Below are 12,578 nucleotides of genomic sequence, written 5' to 3' on the forward strand. Positions count from 1 at the left end.
ATGCATTTGCCCAAAAGAGAGCTCAATCACATGGCTCACAGTTAGAGCATACTACACATTGCTAGTCCAAGCATGATGATTAACACGTTCATAGTCTACTATTAGATTATAACATTGAAGAGATGTTTGGATCAGGTTAATGCATAATCTCTTTTGATCACATTATTTTTCATTTTGCACAAATTAGTAAATCTGATTTTGACAGATCGCCATGTGGCTATTTTTTATTCTAGATGGTACAAATGAGGAGATTGATCCACTAAACTTTGGATTATATTGCAGCATCAACTACATGTGATTGGAGTTGTGGAACAAGAGGTCATAGACCAGGTAAATTCCAACTTTGAATCCAAGTAACATAAGCATATTTCAATTCCTACAGATTTCATATGTCAATTGCATGCTACAAAAAACGAGTGCAATACAACAATTTTGGGCTCCTTGAAATCCACTAAAAAATGGATGCTAGTGCTCACATTGGGATGTGTGATTGGTGTGGGCATATTTTTCAGCTCATTGAACACTATCTCCACTACATTTGATAGTATGGAACTTTTTCTCTAGGGATCTAATAGAGTCGACTTTTACTTAAGCGACAAAGTATCTTCGACCACACAACACTTTGCATGAAGCATTTGGGCATGGTATAAGTAGATGCAGATCAATGTGGATTCAAGCTTTGTCACACACTATGCTTGGACTTACCATAATATTATAAATTGATGCGCAACGATGAACGTGAGCAGGTACTTTGATTTTATGTTTGTACTTTGAGTTTTTTTTTGTATGCTATATATGCATTTGTATAAGCAAAGAGTTCATTGATTATTGCAGTCCTTTCTCATCGTGGTCATGTTTACTCGAGTTGATAGCGATAGCTATGTGCGTCCTCACTATGATCGAGAAGCTTGCAACATTGATGTCAATGCCAAGGGATTTTAAGTAGAGGAGGACATGTTCAAGGATTCAAATCCTTTTGTTCAAACACAACCATACAATATAAACAGTGAGGGAAATTCGAACCTTCTTGTGGTCAAGTGTAGTGAGATTTTTACGATGTATTTTTGGCTAACACAACCACTCACTTTGAGGACACAAAAAAATGTTATATTTCCTATTATGGCATGTATTATGTAGATAAATATGATGGTGGATTCTTGGAACTTTCACCCGAGAGAGAGAGAGAGAGAGAGAGAGAGAGAGAGAGAGAGAGAGAGAGAGAGAGAGAGATGTAGCACTTGATTGTTTCGTTGGGACAAGTACTATGGGGATGGCATGTAAAACTCTCAACCGGTATTGCATTAGCATAGAGATGTAATAGAGATTCTTCCAAAAATGCATTGCTCCTATCATGCATTGCCCTAATTTTTAGGAGAAATCTCATATTGGCGAGGTTTCACACTCCACATCACGTCATCCACAATTGGATTCTACACCTCCTTCATGTTTCCTATACTAGCAATCCTATTATGATTCCCATACACTCCACATCCACAATGCCATGTGATGTTCCATTGGAGTCTGCACTTGCATCTTAGCACCATATGGATGGATGTTTCCTCTACCTCCATCCATGGGTGTTCCCTCCCATTTTCGCATGGATACAAAGGTTTTTTCCCATACGAACTACCATAGGGCACTCCATTGTAGATGTTGCCACTAGTGCTTTACCCCCGTCCACCTCACCACTGAGGCCATTGTACAAATCCTTTGAATGTAATTAAAATTTTCTTGTACTCATCATTTCTCTTCATGGTCAATAGCGGATGTCTTTGTGGGGAGAGAGAGAGAGAGAGAGAGAGAGAGAGAGAGAGAGAGAGAGAGAGAGAGAGAGAGAGTATTGTTATCTTGTATTTTTTGTCAACCAAAATCCTTGATATTGTAATGGTAGACCACATGAAACTGTATCATTAAATCTCCATGATAGTTAATCTCTTCAATATTGTAGCATGAAATATTCATGATAGTTAATCCTTTTCATTGGTTCATGATGATAATCAATGTACACAAGATATATTTTTTTAGAAGAGATAGTATTTCGCTTAAAAATTCTTGCTATTCCTTGTTATTGTTTGATACGCTGACATTAGCTATACAAAAGAATAAAATTGAAATATTAGTCCACGAAAAGGGTTCTATGTCCATGTTATTTATTAAGGTTTTGTTGGTAATGTAAGAAGGGAGGGGGATCCCAAAGATAGAGAGATAGAGAGAGATCCCAAAGAAAGCATCTTAATTTTTGATTCACTCACCATTAATGAAGGAATTGTGTGTGTGTGTGTGTGTGTGTGTGTGTGTGTGTGTGTGTGAGAGAGAGAGAGAGAGAGAGAGAGAGAGAGAGAGAGAGAGATTGCGAAGACTTAACAAATGACAGAGGGAACTGGCTTGCATTTTATTAAATACTCAGGAGAAAGAGAGGGAGGGAGAGAGATAACTTCCATAAGGGCCAATGACAAATGAGAGAGGAAAAGGAAGACAAAAAAAGAAGGACAAATTAATATCTTTCATACACAATCACGTTGCCACATGGAATTAGAGAGAAAGGAAGGAAGAGACATAGAGCAAGAGAGGGAGAGGAAAATGGCTTGCATGGGCAATGTTGGTGGTACATAACATGCAAAGGGAAGAGAGAGAGGGGGGGAAGGGAGAGAGAGATAAGAAACTTGTTAATGACATCAAAGAGAAAGCATCTATATTTTGTTAATACCTCAAAATCATTCTCACACACACACGCGTGCACGCGTGCGCGTGTGTGTGTGTATATATATATATATATATATATATATATATATATATATAGAGAGAGAGAGAGAGAGAGAGAGAGAGAGAGAGAGAGAGAGAGAGAGAGAGAGAGAGAGAGTGATGGTGCCAAGGGAATGAGGGAGGAAGAGAGCAAGAGATCAATCAAAGTTTGCATAAGCAATGTTGGTGCCACCCAACATGAGATAGGAGAAGAGAATCTTCTTTGGAGTCTGCTCGTGTGATTCCAAAAATCTCTCACTAAAAAATTATTGCCAAAAGAAATCCTCCTTTTGAGATTTACAAACTCACAGAAGCCTAGCTTTTGCAAATTCCTCAAGGTTTAAGAGATATGATGATATGATTGCAAGTTGCTTTAATTTCACTACATCTACCATGATCATTGTTGTCCGGTTTGGCATTGATAGCAACATGCTTTTTCACAAAGAATCAGACTCGACACAAGTGGATCAGACAACACTTATACATAAGCATACAAATATAGTCGCTCACGCAAAAGTGAAGTTTTTTGTGTACTAAGAGTGATTTGTAGCCATATGTGCTTTGGTTTATGTATGTCATTTGTGGGTTTAAATTTGATCACTACGACTTGTATCCATAGCCAGCTTGGCTTGTCAATTCTACAGAATTACAAGTGTTTGGATACAAGTTTCATTGATTACAAGCTCAATATATTACAATCAGTAGCATTCTGCCATGTCTTGAGTCATTTGTTTAACGTTTGAAGGGTTGTGGTGAGGTTTTATTGAGTTGGTGGATTCTCAAATGTTGAGATCTTTTGAGTGATACAAGTTGGTGGAGTACCTTTATATGAGGCTTCATCATAGGACATGCATAGAGAGGACTAGGTGCTATTGACGTCATGTTGGTAGTCGTTTATGATCAGGGATCGATCAATTATATGCGTTTCTGATCAATGATTCCCTTTATGCTTAGTTTTAGTGTTTTGATCACTTTTATGGTCATTTCCATTTGAGATTTTTCTTTTTAACTTAAAAAACCTCGCCAATCGTTTTCCAAGATTTTGCCATAGTTTTCATACTTGACAGTCATGGCTTCTAGTTGTGAGAAGTACATTTATAACATCCAAAAGTTTGATGGTACAAACTTCAATATTTGGAAGGAGCAGATTCAAGCTATCCCTATTTTAATAGGTCAATTGGAGCCATTGTTTGAACACCAAGAGGGTAATAGGTACATGGATGCCCAATGAAAATCCCTTTATGCTAAAGTTAGATCCACTTTTTGTTCACAGCTTATAGAGTTAGTGTGTTTCACTATTGTTGGTGATGCTACTTATCATACCTTATGGGAGACTTTATGTGACATATATTAGTGCAAGAGTGCAAGTAATAAAGCTTACTTGTTGTTGAAGAAGCTATTTGAGATTTGTATGAAAGAAGGTAGCACAATTTCTTGACACTTGAATGAATTCAATGTTAGCTTCAATCAATTGACATCATAGGGTCTCAATTTCGGCAAAGAGGTTCAATCTATCTTTGTTGTTTGCTTTTTACCTTCCTCATGGGATACTTTGTGCACAACCATAAGTAACTCTACGGGTAAAGGCAAGTTAGTTTACATTAATGTATTTGATAGTTTGTGCAATGAAGAGATTTGTAGTAAATCTATTGAACCTGCCAAACCTAGTGATGCTTGCATTGCACAATCATGTAGAGAGAGGTCACACTTAAGATCATGTGGAGTCCAAAGATCATAAGGACTGTCATAGTAAGTCATGATTCTATGCATAATGTTGAGTGCTACTATTGCCATAGGGTATATAAAGGACTGTCATGTTACAAAAAGAGACAAGAAGTCTCAAGAGACTAAGAAGTCTGGCGATGATGCAAAAAGCAAAGCTAAGGTTGAGGAAATCACTGTTGTAGAGTCTCTTAGGACTCACGATGTTTTAGAGACTACCAATACCTCAAACATCTTGATTCTCACATCATATTTCAATGAAAATGCCCTTGCCATGCAATTTGACAGTTCTGCACAGAAGCAGATGATGAATTCTAGTGCAAGCTTCCGTGTTACGATACACACAGATTGATTTAAAGGACTATCAGGGTAAGGTCAAATTTGGTAATTCTCATGCAATTGAAATCGTTAATATTAGAAACATAAAGCTAATATTCAGGTGGTATGAAATTTATGCTAAAGAATAGCTAAGAGTTAATCTTTGTTGATCTGTTGGACAACTAAATGACTTGAGATATACAACTATAATAAGAGATAGTTCATGAGACAATGGGAGCAAGTTATGCAATTACTTTAAGGCTCGATTGTTAATGATGAGCCAATGAATGCAGGAGAGCACATCACATTCAAAATTCAGCAGCGATGCAGTTTAATGGACAAGAGGCCACTACAGTTTCAGACTTGTGGGCTCTAGCCTGATGGACAAGGCATTGCTGACATGTACCTTAGAGCCAGACCTAACCTCATTTACTTCCAAAATGGCCCTTCTATATAACATGGCTCACATTACGATATGAAAAGTGATGTATATGTATGAGCTGATACAACTGCATTATCGTTTAATGCAACAGATAAACAAAATGCCGTTCGACTCTTGCTTCTGTCAATGCATGTCAAGATGTATCTCAAGACAAAACTTCTGTCAAATAAGGTTTTGTTGCTGCCAATAAATGCATCAAGCATTGTTTCTCAAATTGCACCATATTGCTCTTCTGATGTTGGCTCTTCTGGGAAATCCAGCTCCATATTGAAGGAGCTCCCTGTTTCGCGAAGCTTCCTCAGACTTTTTGCTACAGAAAAGGTTCTGTATCCTTTCCCTACTGCAAGACAAAGGTCAAAAGGAGTGCGCCCATCCTGCAACAAAATTTATAGCACAAACCATTACACACGACAAAAATTAAGAACGTGTCGTCCAGTTACATGGCAGTATACATTTCTAACCTTATCTTTCAGGTGTCTGTCTGCACCATTGAGCAGCAAATGTCGTGCTATGTCATCTCTAGCTGTTAAGACAGCAACATGGAGAGCGGTCCATCCATCCTGCAAATCCATACCGTCGATCAGATACAAAGCAGCCTCCACAGAAAAACTAGTTAATGAACTGCCAAAAAGTAAAATTAAAGCTAAACCTGGTCAGAATGATTAATGTCCACTCCATACTTGACAAAAAGCCTCACCAGATTCAACGACCCTGTCTGCGCACTGTAGTGTAAAAAGGTAGCACCATCCTAGAGCACAAAAATGACAATCATTTGTACTGATTTATGTCATTGCAGCCAATTCCAGCAAGTACTGATTCCTATGCGGGCTTTTCCAGCAACTAAGTTACTTACCTTATCAAGTACATGTGGATCTGCTCCAACTCTGAGAAGCTGACTGACAGCAGTCTCCTTCCTTCCTAGAATAGCTCTGTGTATTGGAGTATAGCCGTCCTATAGCTTACCATTTCCAAATTTAATAAATAACCCTCAAAAGCTACCTTTTGATCCTCAAACAACCAACCAAAACCTCACCTCATCTACAGCATTGAGATCTAGTTCTGACTTGAGATACTCCTCTAAGAAGAAAAACTGGCCCGCAGCAACGAGGACTTGCAAAGGTGGCCACTTTTTCTGCTCATCAGCAGGTCAACAGTTAGCACAAATGCTGTACAAATATTACGGTTAGCTTAAACCTAAACCTAACAAATGCTGGAAGGCTGTGTGGGCTGCCATGTATGAATTAAAAATCCTATTAAACAATCACGCAAATAAGCTAAAAAAGTTCTAATTAGAAACGAACACACCAATACCAAAAAAGCTCGACTTTTCAATTTTGATAAGCTTCGGATCAAACAACTAAACAAATGCCTACAGACACAGATCAAGAAACCTTGACTTCAACAATTCAGACTGTCAGTAATTGTATGCTAGTTCTCTTTAACAATTATCTTTGCGAATGAAGATGATGCATTTCACAGATGAGCAACAATAATTGGAGAAAGCTTACTATCTTTCATGCTTAGAACCTTAGGTAAGAACTAGAAATAGCCTATCTCGCAGGATATACAGAGCTGAGAAATACCAAGGGTGGATATGGAAGAATCCACCAAATGCAACTCCTCAAGGTGAGGTATGGGAGGAGTGCAAGACGAACCACCATCGTGGGGAGTAATGCCACTGCATAAGATCTCTGACGAAACTGAAAAACATGTGGGAGTCAAAACGAAACCTGCACTCCTCGGCTGCCCTTGAGGATGAATCCCATTGGCTACGTAGTGTGGATAATATCTACCCAAATGTCGACAATGCCACGTGGAAGCCTATACGGAATTTTAGGATTTACATTGCTAGTTGATGACGTGGCATGCTGTACGGATTTCCCTTATTTTGCGCTGGTTGCTTTTGGAAGGCCAGATGCTTTTGGAACTTGAATGCTTGTCATGTAAACTGCTTTTAGAGGCCAAGGGCCTTGACATATGACCCATGGGCTCTCACTTTGGTAGTCTACTCGCAAGGGATGCAGAGTAGAGCCATGGGAGTTGTACTCAACTGAAGCAATATAAAGAAATACGGAAAGGGGCGCCAAGGTTTGGGGCCAGTGCTCCCCGTCTCGTGTGTCGTGCATCTCTTTCAGTTCAATTGTTATTTGAAGTGCCTAAAGTTCTTCAGTCCGTTCTTTTCCGTTGGCAGGTGGTGCCCGTCCCCGTGACAGTTGCTATGGATTTCATCTTTGATCTTGCAAGAATGCTACAAAGAATGATGGTATATGGACCATCATTTGTAAGTTCAACAAGCATGCTCATTTTATCCCTGTCACAAAGAAGATTAAATTTGATCAGATAGCACAATTGTTTATGTACAATGTGTTCAAGCACCATGGTATACCATAGTCTATTGTCAATGATCGTGATCCTCATATGACGAGAATGGACACTACGATCAAGTTTTCCTCCTCATTTCATCCACAAACTAATGGACAGTCAAAAGAGGCTAATTCTATTGTCTTAGATTTGTTTAAATGCTATGTGTCAGATACTAAGGGCAAGTGGGACCAATATTTGCATATGCATACAACAATACAGTGCATTTGTCACAAGCAGATGGCGTGGCATGACCGCCCGCAAATAGACTGATGACGTGGCAACCTGTACGAACAGAATGCCACGTAGCAGCAATACGTAGTTCCGCAAAAAGCGCTAGCAAGTTGACGTGGCAAATTTTACGGATTTTCGCGTTTCAAGCTGGCTGCTTATGTGGCAGGGCAGTACGGAATTCGGTATTTTTTGTTGGCTGCTTTTTGGCAGTTTTTGGAGCTGGTTGCTTTTGGGATCCCTTCACTTTAACTGCTTTTGGGACTCTGCTTTTGGCATCCCTTTGTAAGAATAAAAGGAACCCAAGGGCCTCACTCTTCAGAGCATCTCGACACAGCCTGAGAGTCAAGGACCCACGGGAGTTGTACTTTGCAGTGATTAATGAAAAAGAAATACCAAAAGGGGCGCCAATCTTTGGGGCCAATCTCTCTGGGCACGAAACTACGCCGGGCCGTGTCGACTCTCTCCCTATTAAAGTTCAGCGATTATGAAGTTTTTGTTCGTGTGTTGCTATTGATTTCTCGCTTGGAGTGTCCAAGCCTGTTACAGTGGTATTAGAGCACATAAGATTCTTCTTCTAAGGAGGTCCGATCCTTTTTTCTAGCACACGCAATTTTTTTTTGAAAGAATCTTCGTGTCCTAACACCGGGCCTACTAGCCACTCCCACCCTTCGTACATCGCGCATCAGGCGCACTCCCGTCTTCATCGCTCTGTCTTACACGGCATAAGCCATAGAGAATTCCAAATTACTCATGGGTTCTCTCGGAGAATCTGTCAAAGATAACACCTTTAGGTGGGCAGGAAAAAGAAAAGTTGAAATCCGACACAAGAACTAAAGAAAAGAATGAAGATTTTGGTAGATTCTTGGTGAAAAATTTTGCCAAAGCGGAGTAAAAACATCAATTGCAGGTTGACACGTGTGAAAAGATTGATCGAGTACTCCAAAGACCCGAGACTTGCAAAACACCCAAAGAATTACCCGATTGATGACATTTACTCAACATGGAGTGAGGCCATTGCTTCTCCTCTCAGGTTGGGAGGAAACTTGAAAGGACAGACAAGTGCAGAAAAGCGGAACATGTGCTCACACAAAGAGCCGAGCAAAACTCTTGAATAGAAGGCGAACCACACCACCACCAGAAGATAAGCCAAAAAGTTACAGGGCAGCAATTGAACACAAAAAAGGAAAGACGAAAGCATGACTAGTACCACATTGCGTGGGGATCCACCCGAATCAGATGAACAAAAGCACAAAACTTTGCCGCGCATGGGACGAAGTGAAAGATCAAAAAGCCCTCATTTTCTTTGATGGAGGAGCCAAGGCCAACTTCATTGGCAGCTTGACTTGGAATTACGCTCGATAGGCTAACTTCTAAGGCCACATGCGGAGGCAGTTCTAGCGGCACCCGGACGGGATGTTGCCATTACACCTGTCATTGGCAAATTTCGTTTGCATTGTCAAGGGTATTTAGGGCATGAGGAATTTTATATCATGCCTTTGGAAGGGTGTGATGTCCTCCTAGGAATTCCTTGGTACCACAAGAACAACACCGTGGTTAACTATTGGGCTAAGAAAGCGACTTTGACGAATAAGAAGGGCAAAGAGATTGTACTTGATGGAAAAAAACTGAAAGGTCGAATATGTTTGACCTCAAAATAGAATGGCAAGATTTTCTGCAATAGAGTCTGACTGTTTCTCTAAGGGCGTACCAGGCAGGTTGCCTCCTTCACGTCCTGAAGATCACATAATTGATTCATGGTAGTACACCACTGAACCGGCCACCTTACAGAGTTAGCCAAGGACAAAATAAAAAAACAATGAACCAGAACAGATTTCCACATTACGAGGATCAATAATATACTCGACAGACTTCAGGGTTCTACGTGCCAAATTGATGTGAAGAGTGGTTTACATCAGATCTGAATTGCTCCTGTCTACAAGACAGCTTTCAAGACGACTTTTGGGATTTGCAGAGAGTTTTACAGGCACTGTGGAAGTATAAATTGGTTATGAGAGTAGGATTTTTTAACGTCCCGAAATGGTTGCACAGATTTATGAAAAAGAGTTATTGACAGTGATCTATACTCTTACTCAATGGCGACATTATTTACTCAAAGCTAATTATACAGTCTTTACAAATCATTAGAGTTTATGCTACTTCTTGTCACAGAAGCAGTTTTCGGAAAAGCGGATACGATGGGCTACCCTCCTGCCACAGTTTCACTTCCAGACTGTCCGTGTTCAAGGACAAAAGAATTTAGTGGCAGATGCATTGTCTCGAAAGCCGTAGTTCTGGCTATTTCCGCGATTCATAACAGAAGCTTCGAGGATATGGTTGATCAGCGACCATAGCATAGATACCACCTTCAAGGGTGTGAAGCATTACTTCTATTGCCCGAGACTTAAAAAGGATGTGGATGACTTTGTTCGCAGTTGTTTAGTATGCTAAAAGGTCAAGTTTTGACAGCATAAGACACAGGGACTCTTTCAACCTTTACTCATTCCCACCCGCCCCTAGGAAAGCATTGCGATGGATTCATCTTTGATCTCCCCAAGACTCAAAGTGGGCATGATGGCATTTGGACAATCATCGATAGATTCGCTAACCACTTCATTCCGGTAAAGAAGACACCAAGTTTTTATGTCCCTCAACATGGACAATCTGGAAGTGAAACTGTGACAAGATGTAAGCCCACAGCATCTTCTTTTCTGAAAGCTGCTTCTGTGACAAGATGTAGCATAAAATCTTGATGATCAATTAAGACCGTAAAATCGGCTCCGAGTAGGTAATGTCGCCACTGAGTAAGAGCATGCATCACTACCAAAAGCTCTTTCTTATAAATCTGTGTTGTCAATTCTGGCCTTGAAAACAATCGGCTTTCATAGGCAATCACATGGCCTTCTTGCATTAAGACCATTCCCAAACTACGACCACAAGCATCACAATAAACTTCAAATGACTTTTGCAAGTCCGGCAAAGTCAACATTGGTCCAGTAGTCAGTTTTTCTTTAAGTGTCTGAAAGGCAGCCACCTCTGTCAATCCCCACGAGAAAGCGACTCCTTTCTGAGTCAAAATGTGCAAAGGGGAAGCCACCTCTGAAAACTTTCGAATGAACCACCAGTAGTAAGAACACAAGCCCAAAAAGCTTCTAACTTCATGAACATTCTTCAAGTCAAGCCAATCGCGAACAGTGTCATTTTTTGCCAAATCTATCTGTACTCTTTCTGTTTAGACGATGTGTCCCAAGAAATGTGGTAATGGGTAAAGGCTGTAGTAATCCTTGTGCCTGATGCCGGTCGAACTTGACTTCTGGCATACTAAACAACTGCGAACAAATTTGTCCAATTTTTCTTGAGTCTCGGCCAAAAAAAGTAACGCTCCACACCTTTGAAGGTGGTGTCGATGCCACGGTGACCCGTAAAAGTTGGACGATGGCACTCAATCAAAACCTTTTCCCTCAACGGCTGTGTAACGCACAACATCGTTTTCTTTATCAAGTAGCAATCCCGTAAAATACATCGAAAAAATCTGAATCTGTGGCGTACTGATCGACCATGTCCTCGAAGCTTCTATGATGAACCGTGGAAATAGCCAAGACTAATTGCTTCCGAGATAAAGCATCTGCCACCAAGTTTTTATGTCCCTGAACATGGACAATCTGGAAGTGAAACTGTAACAAGATGTTAGCCCACCGCATCTTCTTGCATTAAGACCGTTCCCAAACTACAACCACAAGCATCACAATAAACTTCAAATAACTTTTGCAAGTCCGGCAAAGTCAACATTGGTCGAGTAGTCAATTTTTCTTTAAGTGTTTGAAAGGCAGCCACCTCTGTCGATCCCCATGAGAAAGCGACTCCTTTCTGCGTCAAAATGTGCAAAGGGGAAGCCACCTCTGCAAAATTTTGAATGAACCAAGGTAGTAAGAACACAAGCCCAAAAAGCTTCAAACTTCGTGAACATTCTTCAAGTCAAGCCAATCGCGGACAGTGTCATTTTTGGCCAAATCTATCTGTACTCTTTCTGTTTAGACGATGTGTCCCAAGAAATGTATCTCAGGCAAGAAAAACTCGCTCTTTTTCACATGTATAAGCAATCTATGCTTCCTCAGTGTCTGAAAAACCCACAAATGATCGGTATTCTCTGAAAATGCAAAAAGTCATCCTGAAAGCTATCTTGTAGACGTCTCCAAGGGCAATACAAATCTGATGATAATCACTTCTTCATATCAATTTGGCAAGTAGAATTTTGAAGTCCGTCGAGTATATCATCGATCCTTGTAATGTGGAAATCTGTTCTGGTTCATTGTTTCTTTACCTTGGCCCCGGCTAACGCTGTAAGGTGGCCAGTTCGGTGGTGTACTACCATGAATCAATCATGCGATCTTCACGACGTAAAGGAGGTAACTCGCTTTGTACGCCTTCTGAGAAACAATCAACCTCTATTGCAAAAAAATCTTGTTGTTTCTCTTCGAGGTCAAAGATATTCGACCTTCAATCATCATTCAGTTCTCTAAAGAAAAATTGAGTAAAGAAAGTGAATTTCATCAAGTACAATCTCTTTGCCCTTCATTTGTCAAAGTCGCTTTCTCAACTCGATACTAAACGACGGCGTTGTTCTTGTGGTACCAAGGGATTTTGAGAAGGACATCACAACCTTCCTAAAAGCATTACATAGAAGTCCTCATGCCCTAAATACCTCTGACATTGCAAACGAAGTTTGCCAATGATCGGTGTAATGGCAACATCCCATCCGGGT

General features: G+C 40.3%; 1 protein-coding gene across 2 annotated transcripts in view; it reads right to left on the bottom strand.

Annotated features, from left to right (window-relative positions):
- Nucleotides 1-5,210: 5,210 nt before the first annotated feature.
- LOC147462154 (uncharacterized) overlaps nt 5,211-12,578 on the bottom strand; it is a 53,639-nt gene continuing 46,271 nt past the window's right edge. The window contains exons 4-8 of one of the 2 annotated variants that reach the window (XM_086509570.1): nt 6,258-6,356; nt 6,078-6,176; nt 5,922-5,972; nt 5,686-5,784; nt 5,211-5,598 (exon numbers count right to left, since the gene is read on the bottom strand). In XM_086509570.1, the coding sequence (XP_086365696.1) occupies nt 5,434-5,598; nt 5,686-5,784; nt 5,922-5,972; nt 6,078-6,176; nt 6,258-6,356 (513 nt within the window). In that variant the 3' untranslated portion in view covers nt 5,211-5,433. Of the gene's footprint in view, nt 5,599-5,685; nt 5,785-5,873; nt 5,973-6,077; nt 6,177-6,257; nt 6,357-12,578 lie in introns of both variants that reach the window. The other variant, XM_086509569.1, reaches the window with a different exon arrangement.

Source organism: Adiantum capillus-veneris, chromosome 3 (genome assembly GCF_014529385.1).
Source record: "Adiantum capillus-veneris isolate H3 chromosome 3, ASM1452938v2, whole genome shotgun sequence".
Taxonomy (NCBI): Eukaryota; Viridiplantae; Streptophyta; class Polypodiopsida; order Polypodiales; family Pteridaceae; genus Adiantum; species Adiantum capillus-veneris.